The sequence below is a fragment of the Salmo salar genome, chromosome ssa18 (genome assembly GCF_905237065.1).
Source record: "Salmo salar chromosome ssa18, Ssal_v3.1, whole genome shotgun sequence".
Classification (NCBI taxonomy): Eukaryota; Metazoa; Chordata; class Actinopteri; order Salmoniformes; family Salmonidae; genus Salmo; species Salmo salar.
In genome coordinates, this window is record NC_059459.1 from 29,401,545 (window position 1) to 29,425,526 (window position 23,982).

A 23,982-nucleotide genomic window follows, 5' to 3' on the forward strand; every position below is an offset into this window, starting at 1 on the left:
TTATGGCAAAGGGCAAACATAAATTCCCAGTGTCAGGCGAAACCCCTCTTTATTGTCGGTTTGACTAATGAGGTTCTACACCAGATTCCAAATACTCGATATTTCCGTTAAATGGAAACACATTTTTCCCTGCCATAATTCATGATATTTAAATAGAAAGTTTTAAAAGTCCCCATATACTTCATAACGACGACATGTTTATGAATCACTCCCTATATGTAAATATAATTATTTAAAGCAGCACGAGAGTAGCTTGGGCTGTACGTTGGACTGTCAGTTCTGCTCTAGGTTATATGCCTCCTTAGCAGAGGGCTGCAGCGAAGGCAAAATTTAATATATCACATTGGGTTTAGAATTGAGGTTTTCATTCCCCTATATAGGGAGTATTGGAATTATGCTAATTAAATAGCCTACTTTTATAACGCAAAATACATTTTCAATGACGCACAGTGAGTTTGTCGCCGACTATATTAAAGACTGTTTTTTGTTTTGTTTTGCAATATGACTTCCATACTTTTCTGTCGTAATCTAGCGAATAGGCTCTCGCATCCATTATTTTATTTTTGCATCCAAGGAGTTTGCTGAAAGAGTCGCCTATGGACAACTCCTAAGCGATATTTTATCATAGCTTCTCAGTCAATGGAACTAGAAAAATAGCCTATATTATCTTCCAGTTAAAAGCATGCACGGTGGAGAACAAACGTAGGGCACACATTTTTATCAGAGGTAAAAGGTGAAAAAGGGCGCATAGAACCAAGACTTACAACAACATGTTCCGAAGTGAAACGACAGATCTGTGAAAACACTGCGCAAACGTAATCCTTTGTTTACTAATGTTGCATTGCAAAGATCACACGATACATTTATCAGTTACATTGTTACAATATTATATTGTGGGACATAGTTGGCTACAAATACAAAGACTGGAGCACGCGTGTTTTCCAGCAGCGGAGCCTCGAGAGCTCGAGCTGGGCAGAGCAGAAAGAGGATTTTTCGCGTCAGGGAGGATCTAAAATGACGTCACTAACATTCCCTCTGAATAACCATCATAGATAGGTCGGGTCCACATTTGCAGGGGTTGCGTTATTACAAGGCACAATAACACCTTTTTATGAGTTCAACTAGTATTTAGGAGACATTTTGGCTTATTTATGTGCTCATGTGTTGTGTGTTTATCTTGTCTATCTAGGGACATTTTAACTTGCTTTGTACACTAGAGGCACTCTCACCAGGGTCCAGGTCACATGGATAGGGGTACACAGGTGATGAGAAGTAATAGCACAGGTGAGAAGAGAGAGCATGCGGTTCTTACCATCATACTAGAAAAGTATTGCATAGAAGTTTCTCTTTTTAATTTATCTAAAATATCAGCCAAACACAAGATTTACTGTGGAAAGCAGGGTTGAGGTCAATTCTGAATTGAGTTCTGCATTGCTCTTAATTCCAATTCAATTCTGGAATTTGAATTGGCCACACCCCACAGGAAACAGAATTTGAATATAATTTAAATTCAAGGAAGTAGAATGTAATTAAATCAGAGAGGAAGAGGCAAAGCTAGAGATTTTACTCTGCCCAAAATGTGCCACAAAAATAACCCCACGATGTGATGAATTTTTGTATGACGATCAATTAGTGTCAAATTTGGCCAACTAAAAAAATGTAATAGCTAACTTGCTACATGAGGTTTATTTGATCTAATAGAAGTTTCGTAATTAGGTTGTTATGAATCCACTGATAAGTGGCATTTTGGAAACTGAAAGAAAAAAAACTTTATATCAGTAGTTGTGCCTGTAAATAGGACTCATCATGGATATAACCTGTTTTAGCATGGTCATTGACATTGAGGGCTTCCACTATTTTAAAGTAGTCAACTGGGTGGGGATTCCTATGAGTTGGGAGCAATCTAGCAATGAAGAACAAGAAAATTGGCTACTTAAAAAAAAATGGAGATAGCCTCAATGGTGCTGGCCATGCTGTCACAGACGTTATGATGGCACAGGCTGCGCCCAAACACTTAAAAGACACACCCTATCCCCTCAGCCCTAAAATTAAGTGGATACTTATGATGTTGTATCATGACATCTGACAAGTATACACTTGCAGGGCAAGGGGCAAGAGAGGAACGAATCATTTTAAAAAAATTGATCACCCTTGGCAGAAATTCGTCACTCGTTCATCCCGCGATGACTGTGTTTTCAGCCACCGGTAGCTTGTCGGTGCTTTATATGCGCTACAGTCAATTATCAGTGCATGTCTACTTATATTAAATATATAATCATTAATATACGCCTACTGTATGACAGCTAGCTAACTAACGTCAATCTGCCTAGTTGGTACTTCTGAAAATGTTTTATTTCTACAATTTCCAAAAGATAACCAAACAAAAACATATTTACAAGACGTGTTTGTGCCATCATGTGCATTCGTAGCACAATTTCTAACTTATTTACATTCGTTTTGACTTATGTTGACTTCTCCATTGATGTTGTTTTTAAGTTTTCGCTGACTTTTTTTAGCGGATGTACAATCGTCGCAAATTTAATTGTGGGGAGTTTCAGGCCCCGGAGTGAACATAATTGCACACTCGCAAAGCCGACGAAAAATGAGGGCTGAGGGGCTTACGTTGCAAACTTCCCTTGCTTGGCTAATCATTTGGACCGCCCTCAAAGATGGAGATGGGGATTCGCCCAAGGGCATAAGGCGAGGGTAAGTGGACAAGGGTGTGTCTTTTAAGTGTTCGGACTGCAGACACAGATACAAAGATGAGTCCTCTATAAATCTCTATTGACTGTTTACATGCGTATCTGCCCTCTCATTGGCTAGAATGGTCCCACCTGATCTCGCCTTCTCCTGTCTGTCTTCCATCTTTGAGGACATATATTTCCATTGTTAGAGAGGTCACTCGAATATCTTGTCAACATAATAAACAATCTTTGATTCAATGAAATTGAAGTGGCTTATTTATTCTACACATTAACATAAACATTTTAATTTTGACATAATATATGGTAACCAATACCATAAGGTTGACATTTTTTCTCAAAATCATTCTCCTAAAACAATTTAAAATAATTACAGTGGTTTGGAAATATTCTAAAATCATGTTGTGGGTTGCCGATATAATTAATAACGCCATTAATGTTTTTAAATATGCATTAGATCAGACACTGCAGTACAGAAGGGAACAATCTAACATTTCATGACAAAGAAAAATATTGTTTGACATCTTTTAGTTATCATCAAACTAATATTTGCAATGGTATGCTTATTCTTTGCATTATTAAGTGGCATATCCTTTAGATAACAAAAATTCTGAATTTAATGAGACTTTCATGTTTTATGTCTCAGTTGAATTGGTTTGAATTAAATTCTACTTCTTTCAATTCAAATTCTGCTTCCTGTGGGGTACGGCCAATAAAAATTAATGGTTTGAATTTAATTAAATTCACAAATTTAAAATTGACCCCAACGCTGGTGGAAAGCCATTTCTAGGTGGACGAGTCATGAACTGCTCTCAACCTATGATCATGTGATCTTCCCAATATTTAGGTACAGAGGAACCTCTAGAGAACCCAAGGGGCCATGCTGTACAGTCCTCCCTGTCAGAATGCTCAAGGAAGCAGGAGGGTTGAAGTCAGGCGCAGGAGACACAAGTCCGTGAACACTCGTTTTTAATAAACAATCCACACTTGCCAAAAACAGGTAGGGCAGGGCAAGGTAAAACAAATACCCATAAACAGCCCGAACACAGCGCAGGGACGCAGCCCAAAACACACTGCCACAAAACCCACAGGCAGAAGGGAAAAAAAACACCTGTTCCCCAGACGTACAACCTGACGAAAATAATCACGCACAAACACAGACATACCTTGCTAGACTAAATAACCCCCCCTACTAATAACTAAACCAAAACAGGTGCGTGCCTACCTAGACCTAACCAACAGAAAGTGAAACAAAAAGGATCGATGGCAGCTAGTAGGCCGGCGACGACGACCGCCGAGCGCCGCCCGGTCGAGGAGGGGCGCCACCATCCGTCGGTGTCGTGAGACTCCCTCTTGGGTTCTTAGTTGAACATATGGACCACAGCGGTTTCAATGTGAACTACTATCGCGACGCTCTGTTTTAACATTTAGAAATTTTAATAATCCTCACTTGCAGTACAGTTTTGTAAACCTTTGGAACATAACTTTTATATCAGCCAGAAATAGAATTTCAAATACAAAATATACTGTACGCAAGTTGCACGTGGCTGTTGTGTCCACAATGACTCCAGCCGATGTAGGCTACGACACATCCTCTAACCTTGCGTTACCATTGGACCATTCTACATTTCCGTCTAGGAGTACAAAAGCTCTGGAGCATTGGGGGCTTCCGAGTGTAGCAGAGGTCTAACATGCTGACCACACCGCTCGCATCGCGTGTGCGAGCGTAGCAAAATAAAAGTAAACATACATGTTATTCAATCATTGCAACCACACTGCTCGTGTACCTCAGCGAGCTTCTGCGTGGCCAGGTGCTAAAATAGAAATGTTGGTTCTATTTGTGACGCTCAACGCGCTGCAAGTCCGGCCTCTCCCATCTCCTCATTGGTTTTTAAGAGCATATACCAACGTGCCATCTCCTCATTGTTGTTAAGGAGTATATACCCACTTGGGTGATTGAAAGATGAACTGAGGTCCACACTCCAGTCCAGTTGGTGGCGGTAATGCACTTAAAGTTGGTTGCCAACTGCCATATCAAGTCTGGAAGTCCCGCCTCCCATCAATTCATTGGTTCTCACAACGAACATACTTCCCGTACTTCTTGTAAACAAAAGCCAACGTGGGTGCTTGAAAGATGGATGAGGAGAGATTTATCGTGGAAGTAGAGAAGTACTCACTTTTATATGATGCATCTTCAAAATTCTACATGGATCCAACTAAAAAAGATGTGGTCTGGAGAGAGATTGCAAAGACAATGCGCATTTCAGGTAAAGTATAACCACCCAATGTTCATCCCCCAGTATAAAACAAACTAGCTAGCTGAATGTCAGGGATGCAAACTGCTGAGGGCTCAAAAAGGTGATACTTTATTTGCACTGAAACATGAAAATAAAATCCCTGCTAGGGGGAAATGCAGGTTTTAACTAATTTAACAACAAAGAATATGATCTACATGATCAGTCTCTGTGTGTAAAGCCGTAAACAAACATTGTCTCTTTTTTGTTTTCTTGAGTAAGGCAGCTCCAAAATGCAGGTGTTTCATCCTAGCTCAGTGCTTTCTGTGGTGGTGGGGCAAACCAGCAGAAAATAGGAGCATTGCGCCTGTTTTGCTCAGTGTTCTGTCACTCATGGGGACACTACATCACAGACCAAGTCTAAGTCCTTAGTAAGGGTAGACATCAAACATTTCAGCCCTGCCATAGAGTTACATTGTAAGTGCCCTTCCAAGAAGGCTCAAGGTCATTGGGCACAGATAAAATGTCATATCACATTATATGTACAGTAACTTTGATTGGACTGATCATGTCAACATCTTACTTTCAAAATCTTAGCTAGCAGTCATCATCATGAATCAAGTTGACAATCTACTGGCTAATGCTTTTTAATCCTTGTCATATGAAGAGAAATAGTGAAGTGAAATTATAGATAAAACTTATCGGTGCTCATCGGCCATTGGACATACCCATTCCACAACAAGTTGGATATTGCTAATTCAACATTGAGTGGTTTGGAAGGAATCAGTGGCTAACTGCAAGCATTGCAAAGCAATCACTAGCCTGCTATTCAGTGGAGTGGCTGTGTTTTGTTCCCCCAAGTTCCCACCATAAATCCAGAGAATTCCAGACTTTGATGACAAAATTTGCCCAGAAAGGACAAGTCAGCAAGGTGAGTCCAAAAATGTCCAAAAATGCCTTGTATGCTGCTGCATAAATTATATAAATTAATATATATATATATATATATATATATATATATATATATTACTGTAGCTAATGAAAGTAATCCTAAGTATGTTGTGTAGTAAGATGTTAGTAGCCCATGTGCCTCACCCTAATAATTTGGTCTGTTTTCACCAACGCGGTATTGTAAACACATCGTTTGTGGCCGGTGTGTGATTGTTAGCATACTTTGTTTTGTTCAGTTTTGACAGTGCTACTGATAGTAGTGGTGATGCTTGGCTTGCATGTGCAAATTCAGCACACACAACATTCTATAATAGAATTGTGTTATTTAACATGTCAAATTAAAAGCTTATTTAACGAGTCAAAGTGTTATTTGACGTGTATCTTTTTTTATCAGGCAAAGACCCAAACTGCATTCAATATGCCTCACCCTAATAATTTTGCCTATTTTCACCTCTTAATTTTGCCTACTGTTCTAATTTGGTGGTGCACATGTAGCCTATAACCTGTTTTATAGAAACGTAATCATCGAATATTGTAAGAGCTTTCATTGTCTGCTTATATGCCCCCTTTATTTATCCTACGGTTCTGACTTGGTGTACAGGGAGGTCACTGTAAAAACGGCCCATGTTATGAATTCTGTCGCTGTACATTTCAAAAGTGCTGAACAAATAGTTATAATGACTACACTACGTCCGTCGTCGCTCGCTCATTAATGTCTTAATTGAAATTATGGATGGCCTTTTATCTGCTTGACGTCCCCTTATGCCATAGTTTGTACATCTCAATTTTCAGTAGAAACCACATTTGTTTAAGCAAGTCAGCCATATCAGCTATGTTTTTTTAAAAGGCAGTAAATGAGTTTGAATGAACTGTCTCGCTGCCAGACAAGTCTCTGCTGATAGCCAGGTGTAGCAGTGGATCTTTCCCAAATCTTCACCCCCAGGCAGAAAGGCACCTTGGGGCACCTACAGGGTTTTTGACGCCATTGCCCTTCCAAGTGGGGAGTTGGCATAGACTCCGCCGTCGCTGTTTCTCTCAAAATCCCCTACCTGAATAGCTGTGAAGCGGTATTTGGCATCCACAAGGGCGAGTAGGACCACGGAGAAGGTTCCTTTATTATAAAAAAAAACGGCTCCTTGAGTTTGTTGGTTTGGTGATCATAATATGTTTCCCATCAACCAATCCCAAACAATTGGGTAAGTCCCATTTTTCATTAAACTCTTGAGAAATGTGTCTCCAGGTTTCTTCAGTAGGTCGTGGCAGATGGGTCGCCAGCATCCTCCTCTCAAGTCTCTTTTTCACAGAACAGTGCAAACTGGCTCTAACCAGAATAGAAAGAGGAGTGACGTTGAGACACCAGTCTCAACGTCAACAGGGAAGAGGTGACTCCGGGATGCTGGCCTTCTAGGCAGAGTTCTTCTGTCCAGTGTCTGTGTTCTTTTGCCCATCTTAATCTTTTCTTTTTATTGGCCAGTCTGAGATATGGCTTTTTCTTTGCAACTCTGCCTAGAAGGCCAGCATCCCGGAGTCGCCTCTTCACTGTTGACGTTGAGACGGGTGTTTTGTGGGTACTATTTAATGAAGCTGCCAGTTGAGGACTTGTGAGGCGTCTGTTTCTCAAACTAGACACTAATGTACTTGTCCTCTTGCTCAGTTGTGCACCGGGGCCTCCCACTCCTCTTTCTATTCTGGATAGAGCCAGTTTGCGCTGTTCTGTGAAGGGAGTAGTACACAGCTTTGTACGAGACATTCAGTTTCTTGGTCATTTTTCGCATGGAATAGCCTTCATTTCTCAGAACAAGAATAGACTGACGAGTTTCAGAAGAAAGTGCTTTGTTTCTGGCCATTTTGAGCCTGTAATCGAACCCACAAATGCTGATGCTCCAGATACTCAAATAGTCTAAAGGACAGTTATATTGCTTCTTTAAATCAGCACAACAGTTTTCAGCTGTGCTAATATATTTGCAAAAGTGTTTTATAATGATCAATTAGCCTTTTAAAATGATAAACTTGGATTAGCTAACACAACGTGCCATTGGAACACAGGAGTGATGGTTGCTGATTAAGGGCCTCTGTAGATATTCATTTTTTTTTTTTAAATCAGTCGTTTCCAGCTACAATAATCATTTAACATTAACAATGTCTACACTGTATTTCTGATCAATTTGATGTTATTTTAATGGACAAAAAAACGTGTTTTTCTTTCAAAAACAAGGACATTTCTAAGTGACCCCAAACTTTTGAACAGTAGTGTATATGTTGACCTATTTTCTCAAGAGCTCAAGAGGCAACCTCTGTCTTGAAAATGCTGATTCACCGCCGCTACCACCTGTGGAGCCTGATGACGCTGAGGACGACGTGGTGTCCCCGAGCCATGACCCTGTGCTACAGATGCCTGAACAACAGTCAAGACCAACCACTACAGACACGGCTCAAGACTGGCAGCCAAGAAAAAGAACACAGAAGGTCAACCGTCAAGATGTGGATGAAAAGCTGCTTACATTTGTCAGGAGGCCAATCCCTTCTGCTGCTACCTCTGAGGATGAGGCATTTGTGCACAGCCCTGTGCCAGAGCTGAAGAAAATAGGAAGAAACAAGGGACGTCTGAAAGTGAAACTACTATCATTGATTGTAAACTGGGATGACCTGTATGCAACACCTATACCACCACCACAATGGCTCTTTGATGCTCTGCATGGAAGAGGTGGACTGCAGCCTATGATGTACGGCCAGCCCAGGCATCAATACTCCTACTCACCAGGATCTAGGTTTCCAACACATAGCTGGGATGACCAGCAGGCAACACCACTGCCACCACCACGACCTGCAAGTACTCCGCATGGAAGAGGTGGACTGCAGCCAATCATGTACGATGACCCCAGGTATCAATACTCACCAGAACGTAGGTATATAATTATAAATAAGCGTTTCTTTACACTATAGTATACTGCTTTTCTTCATGCACCTGCTTACACAATACAACCTTTCCCAATAACTTACCTTAGAGTGACAGCTAGTCTTTGCTTCGCTTCTATTGGGGCCCTGTAGTTGGTCGTCTGCTTGGTGAGGTCTGGGCCAACAAAAGACAGAAGACTCTCCATCTCTTCTGCACTCATCCGGAAGTATCACTGATGTCGAGCACAGTCCAAGAGCAGCTCCTGGACAAGGTGGTAGTATTGCCCATGCTCCCTTCTCAGCACATTTATGGGACGCACCCATAACCACCTCCTCCTTACCTGTTTGCGCCTCAATAATACAAGGGCGACCAACTTTTGTTTTAGAAGGTGGAGTCTGTTAATCCATGCTGTTTATAAAAGCATACATAAAGTATTGTTTATTTTTTACTTGTTTGGATGAGTATAATATTACAGTTTCTTATTTCATGGGCTTTTATTCAGTAAATGCATTGTTTATATCTCATACCAGAGTGGTTTGATTGTAAGATGAAAGAGACTGGCTAATTATAGTACTCAGCCTGTCATCATGTATACTATAGGAATATGGGATTCGTTGAGAGGAAAGTGTCTAGAGGTGTAAAACTACAATTTGCACTTATTAAATTATACTCCTGTCCCGGAAATATCACTATTGTACAATATGCAATCATGTACTTACCCATGTTACCACTCCTCAATCGCGGTGAAATCAGAAGAATCAAAATACATTTCAACAGGGTCACTGAAGATGTAGGCAAGAAAAAGCGCTAACGACATCGTCCCGCCCCCAAAGTAATATCATTGGTTCAGAGTTTGTTTTGATATGTCAACCTGCGTGTCCTGGTCGTTTCTGCTGTGGGTGAACAAAATCAACAGAGGACGCACGTTCGGTTTGGTCAGCAAGACTGCATCTCCGTGCTTGAGGCGTCACTACAGACACTCTGGTTCACAACCAGCCGTGGTTGGGAGTCCCATAGGACGGCGCACAATTAGCCCAGCGTCGTCCGGGTTTGGTCGTCATTGTAAATAAGAATTTGTTCTTAACTGACTTGCCTGGTAGAATAAAAAAATATAATAATTGCATTAAGTTCACAATGTCTCCAAAACCATATCATTGTCTAGACAGAGCATTTGGGCATCGTCGGGGCAGAAAGGTACGTGGAATGACTCCAATGCAATGTAAGCAAGCATGTCGGATCTGCTGGATACCAATTACAGGTGAATCGGGCTACAATTGCATGTTAATCAGGTTACCAGTACCAGCTAATGGTCCCCAGTGAACCCCAAACAAATAAAGTGTGTAAGTAGGCTAAGTATGTAAATCCCACATCCTATAATGCTTGCACTGATGATTAATAGTAAATAGGCTACAGTGTTTTGCATTCTACCAATCACCTGTTCCAGATGCAATCTTATTCAAACTTTAAGCTCAAGCTCTTAGCCTAGCCTATATCGTAACTAGTTCCAACCACAGTTCAGGAACAATAACAAAGAATATAGGCCTATGGCATTTTAAGTTAAGGACGGTCTCCACCACTCTGAAATGCGACACAAGCGAATCCTGCCATAATTCTAGTAATAGCGCGTTTCCGCATTGGACCAGCTGATTCGGAGGAAGTATGCGGAAGAAGTAAATTCGAAACCTCAAGTAACCAAACAAAATAGTGACCTTTTTGTAAAGCTACTGACAGTAAAGTTTTTTTAAAATTATTTTAAAGTAGAAGAGTACCTGTACCAGTTCCACTCCAGCAGTTATTTCACAGAGGTAGCCTAGTAACTGAACTGTCATCATCATGGCATGCAGCGACTCTATGGTCACAATGAATGGAACCCAAGTAAGTGTGAATAATTTCCAACATTTAGTGTAGGTTGCATTTCTCGTATGCAATTATAAACGAACAGTATACAGTCGGATAGTTATCAGTGTATGTCGCTCAGAGGTTTTGTTTTTCGTGCATTTCTGGTAGGTTAAGCTGCATTGCCTCCATTGTCATGTGCTGCTACTGTCATGTGACTTAAATAACTTTGCAGAACAGTAGCGGAACTGTAGTGTTTTGGCAGGTAGAATGCAAACTCGTTTTTGTAAAGTTTGAAACACATCACTGCAGCGCAGACATCGCTTTTGATCTAGTCTATTCGATGGTGTTTTATCAATGTGTCGAAGCTGAGCAGTGAGCACAGTTGTGTGCACAGGGCAGGTGTACAGAGTCAATATACTACCGTGCACCTTAAAGGTTACAGAGCATGTTTAAATAGAAAGTGACAATGTAACTGACCAGATATCAAACATAGGCTACCTGGAAGGTCTCTCACAGTGGCCTAGCCATCAAATGGCTTAAATACATTCAGTGTCCAATATTCTGTCATTGATTTAACTTAGATTTATTCAGGGGAACACAAATGAGACCATGGTTTCATTCACAATGGTGCCCTGAGTACAAACATTTTCTCAATCAAGAAAATGAATATTATTGGATGTGTAGCTGATAGAGAATGTATTGTTGTCTTCAGGCCACAAACAAAGGTAAACCGTTCACCATACCACCTACTCTGCTCCATAAGCTTAAACACATTCACTCCACCATGGGCTATTTACTCTTACTCACTTTAACCCAGAAACAGACTGGCCATAGAGCAGTTGGGGCAGATGCCTGATGTGCTGGTCCACCTTTAGCCCAGTAGGCCTGTCTAAAATGTTATACTTTTTTTGCACATACTGATCATTATTGGGCTAACAATGGGGACCTCAAGGAAAAAAATCCACCTGTGTGTTAGAAATGCCCGGGCCAATTTCTGGTCCCACTCTGTCCCTGTTGTATCCCATTAATTAACATGTATCTATGTATCACTCTGTTGTTGCTTTACAGGTTTCCTATATTGGACACGACTGTGAGGACATCCCAGAGTTCCTTGGGAAAAAATATGGATGCTTGGCAAGACGGCTAGATCTCAGCTTCAATCAGCTAAGGTAGGAGATGAGCTGAGATGAGTAGTGAATACTACGATGGACACAGTGCTGCCTTGAGGGTGATGCCTTGTGTTAGGTCAAATCTCTTATTAAGTAAGATACAACAATGTAATCATACCCTTCATTAATAAGTCATTATAAATTATTATAAGGAATATACATACTCCTACACTAGATTACTTATAAATAGGATTGCATACAGGCCTTGCGTATTCATGCAGTCATCACAGTGTGGTGGTGGTGGGTGGACGCAACTCAATATTAGGAAGGTGTTCCTAATGTTTGGTTTACTCAGTGTAGATGGATGGTACACTGACCTGCCTTCATTGTTTTTACCACCTTATCTGATATAGATAGTTTGATTTATCTCAGTAAAAAGATCCCAATTTTCCCATTGTACTTGTACATTTTAGTCATTTAGCAGACACTCTTATTACTGTACAGGAACAATTAGGGTTAAGTGCCTTGCTCAAGAGCACATCAACATTTTTTGTCATAGCTGTGTGAAGGGCAGGATCTTTGCAATATCTGCATTAAGTGCAATTGAATATGTTCACATTACGTCCACTATGTGGTCTGGCATGTCAGAGGGACGTCAAAAACCGTGTGAGAGCCTCGGACTGCATCCCAAACGGCAGCCTTCGGACCCTGGTCAAAAGTAGTTGGCTATAGGGAATATGGTGCTATTTAGGAAACACTGAGCAGCGGAGAGCTGGGTTGGCTGCTACCACGCTGTGGCTGAATAAAAGGCCTGATCAATAAATGTGACATGTTAATGCAGGGGCCAAATAGAATAAAAGATCCTTCTGACAGGACCTGAAGAATCACCTTGTGGCAGCTGGTTCAGAGCGAGGGGGGGGTGCCGTCTCAGTCATCTCAGCAGCAGGACTGGCAAAGTTGATCTGACAACTAAAAGAGGAGAGATGATGGTTAGAAGGTGCTTTTGTTTCTTGACCTGTCAGGGCCTTGAAAGGCCTCTGAATGGGGGCTCTTTTTGTCACGTCGTCAAAAATTGTCGTCGTATTGAGGCAGTTATCTATGCTGAAAATGTGGATTCTTGTTTAATTGATTCGCTTTGCGCCCGAGTCCTGTCACGTTAATAATTGCTAAGTCCCGCGCCCCAGCCCAGTCTGTCGTGAATAAATGTGTGCTTATCAGAGCATTAATAATCCTAATGAACTGCAGCGATTGAAAAACTAGCATTGTGTTGGCTGGAGTTTGATTTGCCTGCCTTTTCATTCGATGAGGGCGTCAAACTCTGAAGATTTCAGACATGATTGCCCCCCTTGAATGCGAAACAAAGGCAATGTGGTAAAATGTGTAAACTGCAGTCTTCTTCAATGGATGTATTAATGTTAGACTGGTTAGTCATTTGCTGTTGGGTTTTGAGTTGTTATTACACAGTTAACAACAAGAGAACAGTTAGTAAATGTGTTGATTGATTATTATTTTCTGATCAGCCTTATCTTGAATAATGAATGATCGCATTCTCATATTTATCACATTATAAATATGTTATGTTATATTATAGGTATGTTTCTATATAATATATATATTATATTAGATACATTGTAGATATGTTATATATTGCTTTTTGTACAGGTTATGAACAGTGTGATGACTTGTTTTGTGGTTTGACTTGTGCCTTTCACTAACGCTAGAATCATCCTAGGCAGAAACTCTAGAGACACAGGAGGCAGAGAGACAGTCCTTCGAAGCCTATTGATTTATCGAAATTGACTTCAATACAATCATACAGACATGTTTATACTGTGTGTCCAGGGCCCTGAGTTTCTCCTGGATAGGTTGGTTGCAGTCAGTGGTAACAAAAAACTTTTAGTCCTATGTAGTCTATGGGCTCGTTTGAGTGGTAAGGCGAGAGCAACCAACTGTAGATGAAAGTTGAGGAGTGAAGTTGACTGAGGCTTGCATCTGCGACAGCCTAAAGTTGGACACTGATGTGATTTTCCAACAGCAAGGCTCAGATCAACATGGCAGTGTTTCCATTGTTTATAAAAGTTGTTCTTTATAGTGTTGAAATAATCATGTCTCCAACCCCCATATCACACACTCACAAACTGAAAATATATGTGTGTATATTGCACAATCAATTGGTGAGAGGTTGTGTAAAGTTCATGCAGTCGACATGTAGGCAGGCGTAAGTCAGACAATTTGTATCCCCATAATGCAACACACTTTGAAAGGCGCTGACCAACGATGGTCACAACGACTAGACAAAAGTGATCCTCTCTAGTGCTCCCACCATCATCCAGTTGTGGTGAGGTGATTTTATTGTTTCCCTAGCCTGGTCTCAGATCTGTTTGGCCGTCTTGCCAACTCCTATGGTAATCAGTTAGCGAGACAGCACAAACAGATCTGGAACCAGGCTATTGTTTCCCTAACAATTCGTCATACACTGGATGTGTGCGAAGAGGCATATATCTAGACAGACTGTCCATGTTGCATAGCTCTAAAATACAGTAATGTCTACCTTCCATACAGGACATAGAAGCTTGTTAGCTGTTACAGATGGCTTCATGGAAGTTGACTGCTACAGGCCTAATTTACCTGATGCAATTGCTGTACAATATGATCTTGTTGCCATCTGATGCACATTCAAATGTCATAAAAAATCAACACTGCAGAGTACTCCCTGTCCTCTGCCGTGCCCTGATTGTATCACTGCTGATCATATCTGGAAATGTACATGTACACCCTGGCCCATCTACCCAATTTTGACTAGTACTCTATCTGTTTCACTGATTTCTGCTCTTTTAAAAGCCTGGGTTTTCTGGACGTTAACACTAGAAGCGTATTACCTAAAATTGATCAATTGAAAGTGTGGGTTCACACTTTGAATCCAGATGTGTTGGTCATTACTAAGATGTGGTTAAAAAGAGTGTTTTGAACACTGATGTTAACCTTTTCTGGTTATAACCTTTTTCGGCAAGACAGATCTTCCAAAGGTGTTGGAGTGGCAATCTTTACCAAGGAACACCTTCAGTGCTCAGTTGTCTCCGCCAAGTCTGTCCCTGAACAATTTGATTGGCTGGTTTTAAGTATTAAACTTTCAAATAGGTCTTTGTTGACTGTTGCTGGGTGTTATCGTCCTCCATCAGCACCGCCCTGTACCCTACCTGCCCTAAGCTCTCTCCTGGCCCCTTACACTAAGTCTGAATTTGTCCTGCTAGGTGACCTAATCTGGGACATGCTTAAACCACCTGACCAAGTCCTAAAGCAATGGGGCTCCCTAAATCTTTCTCAGATTATTACCAATCCCACAAGGTATGACTCCAAACACCCAGAAAAGGCTACTCTCCTCAATGTTAACCTCACAAATAATCCTGATAGGTATCAGTCTGTTGTTTTCTGTAATGACCTTAGTGATCACTGTTTTACAGCCTGTGTTCGTAATGGCTGCTCAGTGAAACAACCTGTCCTGATTTGTCATAGACGCTTGCTAAAAAACTTTAATGAGCAAGCCTTCCTTCATGACCTGGCCTGGCCTCAGTAAATTGGTATAGAATCAGCTTGATCCTCTCTGTCGAAGACGCTTTAACCTTCTTTTTTAAATATTTTTAGTGGTATTGTTAACAAACACGCCCCCATAAAGAAAATGAGAATTAAAAACAGATTCCGCCCCTGGTTCGACCGTGATCTGGCAGTTACTCCACCTCAATAATTCAATTTGTCGAAAGGCTTGGCACACGCATACTCAGGTTGACTGGCTGTCGTTCAGGCAAATGAGAAATAAGTGCACTCAGGCTATCCGGAAGGCCAAAGTTAGTTACTTTAAGGAGCAGTTGTCTCTCTGTGAGTCTAACCCCAAGGAGTTCTGGAAAATGGTTAAAGACCTGGAGAATAACCCCTCATCCTCACAGCTGCCCATGTCCCTTAATGTTGATGATGTGGTTGTTACTGACAAGAAACATATGGATGAGCTCTTTAATCACCACTTCATCAAGTCAGGATTCCTATTTGACTCAGCCATGCCTCATTGCCCATCCAACAATTCCTCATCTCCCATCCCTTCTAATGCGACTAGCCCCGATGCTCCTCCCTCCTTTTCCCCTGCCCCATTACAAAGTTTCTCCCTGCAGGCAGTCACTGAGTCCGAGGTGCTAGAGGAGCTCCTTAAACTTCACCCCCCCAAAAACATCTGGGTCAGATGGTTTAGACCCTTTCTTCTTTAAGGTTGCTGCCCCTATCATCGCAAAGCCTATCTCCAACCTTTTTAACCTGTCTCTCCTTTCTGGGGAGGTTCCCATTACTTGGAAGGCAGCCATTGTGCATCCTTTATTGAAAGGGGGTGATCAAGCTGATCCTAACAGTTATAGGCCAATTTCTATTTGCCCTGTTTATCAAAAGTGTTGGAAAAACTTGGCAATAATCAACTGACTGGCTTTCTTGATGTCAATAGTATTCTCTCTGGTATGCAATCTGCTTTTTACTCAGATTATGGATGTGTCACAGCAACCTTAAAAGTCCTAAATGATGTTGCCATTGATTCTAAGCAATGTTGTGCTGCTATTTTTATTGACTTGGCCAACGCTTTTGATATGGTAGACCATTCCATTCTTGTGGGCCGGCTAAGGAGTATTGGTGTCGCTGAGTGGTCTTTTGCCTGGTTTGCTAACTACCTCTCTCAAGGAGTGCAGTGTATAAAGTCAGAACATTTGCGGTCTCAGCCACTGCCTGTCACCAAGGGAGTACCACAAGGCTCGATCCTAGGCCCCACACTCTTCTCAATTTACATCAACAACATAGCTCAGGCAGTAGGAAGCTCTCTTATCCATTTTAAGTACTTGGTAGTATGGCTAGACAGTACACTGTCCTTCTCTCAGCACATATCAAAGCTGATTAAATCTAGACTTAGTTTCCTCTATCGTAATCGCTCCTCTTTCACCCTAGCTGACAAATTAACCCTGATTCAGATGACCATCCTACCCATGCTAGATTACGGAGACATTTATAGATCGGCAGGTAAGGGTGCTCTCGAGCGTTCTTTACCTTTCGGCCATCAGATTTGCAACCAATCCTTATAGGACACATCACTGCACTCTGTACGCCTCTCTAAACTGGTCATCTCTGTATACCCGTCGCAAGACCCACTGATTGATGCTTATTTATAAAACCCTCTTCGGCCTCACTCCCCCCTCACTCCCCCCTATCTGAGATACCTACTGCAGCCCTCATCCTCCACATACAGCACCCGTTCTGCCAGTCACATTCTGTTAAAGGTCCTCAAAGCACACACATACCTGGGACACTCCTCTTTTCAGTTTGATGCAGCTAATGACTGGAACGAGCTGCAAAAAAAACCACTAACTGGACAGTTTAATCTCCATCTCTTCATTCAAAGGTTCAATCATGGACACTTACTGACAGTTGTGGCTGCTTTGCGTGATGTATTGTTGTCTGTGCCCAATAATGTTTGTACCATGTTTTGTATTGCTACCATGTTGTTCTGCTGCCATGTTGTGTTTCTACCATGTTGTTCTCATGTGTTGCTTCCATGCTGTGTTGTCAAGTGTTGCTACAATGTTGTTGTCTTAGGTCTCTTTATGTAGTGGTGTCTTGCGTGTCGTGATGTGTGTTTTGTCCTATATATATATATTTTTTTTTATCTCAGTCCCCGCAGGAGGCCTTTTGGTAGGCCGTCATTGTGAATAAGAATTTGTTCTTAACTGACTTGCCAAATTAAATAAATAAAATAATTTGTGTTGGTTTTAGAAAAGATTAAGGCCCGCATTTATGTTCCTCGTTCTTGATCGCGTCACATTAATCAAATATGTATATCTCTGACATTACTCATTTCATTATTAATAGTTCATTTGGATAAGGGGGAATCTTAGATGTCAGATATTATTATTATTGGACTTCAAATGATTCTCTGGACAGAGGAGAAGGGGAGAAGTGTTACCCAAGCCATTTGGCACTGATAGTATTGTTTGATTGACTGATAGTTTGTAATCCAACACCTAATACACAACTATTTGATTTCCCTCTAAACTTATTACTGGTGAGGCTTGTATTCATGTCATCAAACATCTCACTTTTACAGCTCCCACCATCTCATATCTAGGGCCAGTATTTCATTTTTGACCAACAAAACTCTGGTTCCTGTACGTTCTGGAGTTTTCTGGTCATGTGGCCTAATGAAACAACTGATCCTGTTGCTTAGTGTAAATTAACCACCCTTTAATAAAAGCATTCTTTGCAATGATTGGAGGCTGTGGAGGTCACATGATTGGGTGGACGGTGATAAACAAATCAGGAAGTAGAGTGATGGGTGGTGGAAGCTATTTTCTCGCTCGCTCGCTCTTTCTCTCGCTAGCTCAGGGTCTTCGTTATCCCCATAAGAACTCCCCTTGAGGACAAAGGAACCCAGTCCCACAGCTGTGTGTAAAACATGTAGTCTGTCCCTGATGAGAGGAACTCTGTGATACCGCCTGTACTTGTTATGAATCACTTCAAAACAAGTGCTTGACGTCTCCTCGCCCCTATCAAGATTTGTTTCACGGTACCGCTCTGTAGACACACCAGTGTTTCACAATTGTGACCCCATTTCGGTGACGCCAAAAGTAACCCGTGCTAACTGCCTTGACGACTGACACTTTGTCAGACAGTGGGAGTGGACTGTCTTCAGTATAAAATGTTTATATCCGTCAGCCCAGTTAACAGCTCTCATCCACTAACTTGACAATGAGTGCCAGTGAAAATGAGGCAGTGTGTGTGTGTGTGTGTGTGTGTGTGTGTGTGGCTGGGAAGGTAACGTCAGGAGATCAAGTTGGTTTAGCAGCCTGTCACACCTACACCTCCTATCCCCATGCCAACCTGTCAGGCTGCCTCATCGATGTGTTGAGAGAGTGAGGCTCAGAGACCAATGTAGCAGTTGGAGGACAGGGTGGATATTATTGTGCTGTCCACTTAGTTTCAGGTCAGGTGTGTGTGTGTGTGTGTGTGTGTGTGTGTGAGAGAGACATTGCGACGATGGGGAATACACTGTAGACACCACTACTATCTAATGGTTACTACTAGAGCCAGTGTCTGTTGTAGGGGTTTCAATCCGTTACCTGCTGTAATATCATATATGACACCTGAGGAGAATAAATACTAACATTATTTGGTTGTTTCAGTGCAACAGACGAGTCACATATCTGTTCAGACGAAACATGACATTGAGACTTGTTAGTAAAGAGACATTTCTGGAAATAATTTGACAGGTTTCCTCCTTGTCACCACCACGCTCGGCTTCAAATGTCTAAAATGTTACTTTTCATACTTTAATCGGCTGTGTTGTTGTTTCTGATTGCAAATGAGAGGGATAGGGTCCTGTGTAGCCTGTTGTCTCATCACATGCAGTAGGTCTCAACTGTAGTGGTACTTGTATACAGATCAAGATGGATGCCAAAGGTACACACACTGATGTATCCCTTTCTTCTGATGATGCTTTAATCTTCATCTGGGTTATAATCGTGATAGAGACTGGTAACTTTGGGGAGCGTTTTATTGAGCCACGTAGTGTTCAGATGTATGTTGTGGTGATCACTGCTGCGTCGTAGTGTGGTGATCACTGCTGCGTCGTGGTGTTCAGATCACTGCTGCGTCGTGGTGTTCAGATCACTGCTGCGTCGTGGTGTTCAGATCACTGCTGCGTCGTGGTGTTCAGATCACTGCTGCGTCGTAGTGTTCAGATCACTGCTGCGTCGTGGTGTTCAGATCACTGCTGCGTCGTGGTGTTCAGATCACTGCTGCGTCGTGGTGTTCAGATCACTGCTGCGTCGTGGTGTTCAGATCACTGCTGCGTCGTAGTGTTCAGATCACTGCTGCGTCGTGGTGTTCAGATCACTGCTGCGTCGTAGTGTTCAGATCACTGCTGCGTCGTAGTGTTCAGATGTATGTTGTGGTGATCACTGCTGCGTCGTAGTGTTCAGATCACTGCTGCGTCGTAGTGTTCAGATCACTGCTGCGTCGTAGTGTTCAGATCACTGCTGCGTCGTAGTGTTCAGAGGTACAGTGTCAGTCAAAAGTTTGGACAGACCTACTCATTCAAGGGTTTTTCATTATTTTTACTATTTTCTAAATTGTAGACTAATAGTAAAGACATCAAAACTATGAAATAACTAATGGAATTATGTAATAACCAAAAAGCTGTTAAACAAATCAAAACATTTTAGATTCTTCAAAGTAGCCACACTTTCCCTAGATGACAGCTTTGCACACTCTTGGCATTATCACAATCAGCTTCACCTGGAATGCTTTTCCAGCAGTCTTGAAGGAGTTCCCACATTTGCTGAGCACTTGTTGGCTGCTTTTCCTTCACTCTGCAGTCCAACTCATCCCAAACCATCTCAATTTGGGTTGAGGTTGGGTGAATGTGGAGGCCAGGTCATCTTATGCAGCACTCCATCACTCTCCTTCCTGGTCAAATAGCCCTTACACAGCCTGGAGGTGTGTTGGGTCATTGTCCTGTTGAAAAACAAATGATAGACCCACTAAATAAATCACAGACAGTGTCACCAGCAAAGTACCATCACACCTCCTCCTTCATGCTTCATGGTGGGAACCACACATGCAGAGATCATCCGTTCACCTACTCTTCATCTCACAAAGACATGGCAGTTGGAACCAAAAATCTCCAGACCAAAGGACAGATTTCCACCGGTCTAATGTCCATTGCTCGTGTTTCTTGGCCCAAGCAAGTCTCTTCTTATTGGTGTCCTTTAGTAGTGGTTTCTTTGCAGCAATTCGACCATGAAGCCCTGATTTAATGCAGTCTCCTCTGAACAGTTGATGTTGAGATGTGTCTGTTACTACATTTATTTGGGCTGCAATTTTTGAGGCTGGTAACTCTAATGAACTTATCCTCTGCAGCAGAGGTAACTCTGGGTCTTCCTTTCCTGTGGCAGTCCTCATGAGAGCCAGTTTCATCATAGCGCTTGATGGTTTTTGCAACTGCACTTGAAGAAACTTTCAAAGTTCTTGAAGTTTTCTGTATTGACTGACCTTCATGTCTTAAAGTAATGATGGACTGTTGTTTCTCTTTTCTTATTTGAGCTGTTCTTGCCGTAATATGTACTTGGTCTTTTACCAAATAGGGCTATCTTCTGTATACCACCCCTACCTTGTCACAACACAACTGATTGGCTCAAACGCATTAAGAAGGAAATAAATTCCACAAATTAACTTTCAACAAGGCACACCTGTTAATTGAAATGCATTCCAGGTGAATACTGCATGAAGCTGGTTGAGACAATGCCAAGAGTGTGCAAAGCTGTCATCAAGGCAAAGGGTGGCTACTTTGAAGAATCTCATATAAAATATATTTTGATTCATTTAACAGTTTTGATGTCGTCACTATTATTCTACAATGTAGAAAATTGTAAAAATAAAGAATAACCCTGGAATGAGTATGTTGTCCAAGCTTTTGACTGGTACTGTATGTTGTGGTGATCACTGTCCTCTACTCTGTACTGAACAGATAAATCTCACTATCTCACTCATCTTTTATTGATGATGTAAGTGCTCCCCTTAGTAGAGTATGTGCAGAAATCGACGATATAGACCTATTGGGTCTCAGTAGTCAAAGTCATCTAAATTTGTCTACAAAGTCTTACATTCTTCAGCACAATGATATACAGTAACTGTGTGCTCTAACCAGGACAATAGCCATCATGACTGTGTTTTAACCAGGACAAGACCAATCTTGATGTCCCATCATGTCATCCAATGAACCAAGGCTGCTGTTCCCTGCTCTCCCCCACACCCACCCAAAGCTGTAGAGAGAGATGAACGTGGAGTTTTTGCATTGCAGATCAACCCTCCTCCACCTGTGTGTGTAGGATAAGGCTACAGTACGTCCGCCATGGCAGCCATTTGGCATTTTAATGGAAAATCAAGTATGCTAACTCACAAGTAATAAAAAACAAACTAAAGTGCTCTAAATGTCGCCCAGCCTGTCAAATGAGATGTTAGTAGTGTGATGAAAACAGAAAAAGGAAGACAACGTAGGGAGGGGACCCTCGGTTACTACTTAGAAATGAAATAAAACCTTGTATGGCCTGTCATCCATGTCGTTTTATATTCATATCTAAAGCACATTATGGTATTACTCCGCCACGCGCCTCACTCATCTGTCTCTCTTAATTCGTCACAGGCGGCGCTCCGTCTTTCAAGTCTCCGTATGTCAACAGGGAAAGGGTCCTGCTAATTGACAAATGGGTGTCACAGACATGAAGTGCTCCTTTTCCATCAGAGCTAGACACTGGGTGTTTGATGGGGAACCAGAGGAGGGTAGGAGGGAATATTATTGGCATAAACCCAGTAAGAGCCATCCGACTGGGGCTGAAATGAGAAGTGACAAGGGAGAGAGGGGCTGTCATTGTCTTGGCTGAGTGTTCAGTCTGCAGAGATAGCAGTATGCAGATAAAGTGTCAGTTGGGGGAGGGGGGGTATGAAAAAACGTCTGTATGAAGACTTCAAATTAGTTAACTGGGAGTGTGTGTGTGTGTGTCCGTGTGTTTGACTTGGCGCTGGTTTGTATATATTTCATATCTGATCTATCAGTCCCATTTAGGAGTAATATTCTGTATAACCAGGTTTGCATCTCATGAATTAGGGCCAATACAGTGTTCCTCCAGACAGATTTAAAACAGAGAGATAAGAGAGACAAAGCCAGCCGACCAGGAAGTAATATATTCATATTGGAAGCTATATGCAATTTCACATCAATTCTGTCCTATTGAAAACACTCCATTTTAATTTTCATTGGAACAATTTCCACAGTGATGGACCACTCAGGGGAAAGTGCAGAGATGGGAGAGAAAATTGAGAGAATAATGGGACTAGATGGAATGGATGTAATGAGTTGTCAGTCTGTTGTTTTTCCTCGTCTTGCCAGTTGTTGTGCATCTTTGTCCAGTAATGACAACTTGCAATCTCATGGTAGTTGATGAAACACTGTGGTATCTTCTAGGAGGAAATAACACTAAGAGTTACAAGCTTTGGCAACACTTAACACTAAGTTGACCTTGGTTATTCTATGAATAGGAAGAAATTATGTTTCAACTTAGCTACTCATAAAGTAACGACATGCAATTACAACAAGACATTAAAATGAAAATTGCATGTAAGTATATCTGCAACTAGGATCTGTACAACTTATTGTAAAGTATGTATTTTTTCTGTTGTCCCTCTAACGTACAGATGTAGGATCTTAATTTGACCTATATTGTCACAGCAAAATAATCCTGCAGCGACAAGATTTGAGCATTTAGTCCATAATGTTGCTTCATCTGTGGTTAGGCTATTAGCTGGCCTAAAAGCAGGCTACATGAAAAGTGCAATACTGTTAAAATAACTGTGTGTTAGTGTGGGTTTTCAGTGAATGTATGTAAAGCACGAAGCGGTGCAGGAAAAGAGTGATCAAATTAAGATCCCACATCTGTACTCTAACCATCTTATCCTGGAGATGGTTGCTGTCAGTTGAACTGTTGATTCTCAGCAGACAAAGCTAGTTCCCTACTAGAACTGGTTTAATCTGGTTGTAATGACATCATCACAACCAGTTTTGCCTGCTGGCTTTGTTCTCATAGAACGCTAGGCGTCCTTTCCTGAATACTCTCCAGGCCGACCCCAGCCCACCCCAGTCCAGGGTTAGCCAGCCTCTGCTTTCTGGCTAATGTTCATCAATGCTGTGTGAAAAGCAGAACAGAAACATACCATAGCCTGGAGAGAACTGGTAATGCTAAACACATTACAACTGTGTGTGTTTGTAGAAAGGGTTCATCAAAGGTTTTGCTATCAGCATCTGATGCCCATGTGTCAAAGTAAACGGAACCATAGCACTTAGTCAAATGAAATCCTGCTGGAGAGGGGGACCTCAATGAACGTGACGCTCGCTCCAAAAAAGAAAGACTGGGGGAAGAGAACATTAGTAGAGTCTTTCCAAATTTGTTTAGAAATATTCTCGCGGGCAAGTCATGCACTCTCTGTTTTGGTAAGATGACAATCTTGTATCAGATAGAAAACATTTTTCCCCCACACATGTTGCAGCCAAACCACAGCGAGGCAGCAATATGGTCCTGGTTTAGAGTAAACTCTCTCTGTATGTGTTTACATACAGTACTGATTCTGACTGTAATGAAGCACTACAGGTACCATGGAGAAGACTGGGCCCATTTCAGGAT

At 41.7% G+C, this 23,982-nt stretch overlaps 1 protein-coding gene across 2 annotated transcripts in view; it reads left to right on the forward strand.

Moving 5' to 3' along the window:
• The first annotated feature begins 4,802 nt into the window (after window positions 1–4,802).
• lrmda (leucine rich melanocyte differentiation associated) overlaps window positions 4,803–23,982 on the forward strand; it is a 436,664-nt gene continuing 417,484 nt past the window's right edge. Inside the window, exons 1-2 of one of the 2 annotated variants that reach the window (XM_014155085.2) lie at window positions 4,803–4,969; window positions 11,691–11,791. In XM_014155085.2, coding sequence (XP_014010560.1) covers window positions 4,886–4,969; window positions 11,691–11,791 — 185 coding nt within the window. In that variant the 5' untranslated portion in view covers window positions 4,803–4,885. Of the gene's footprint in view, window positions 4,970–10,367; window positions 10,659–11,690; window positions 11,792–23,982 lie in introns of those variants that run through there. The other variant, XM_014155086.2, reaches the window with a different exon arrangement.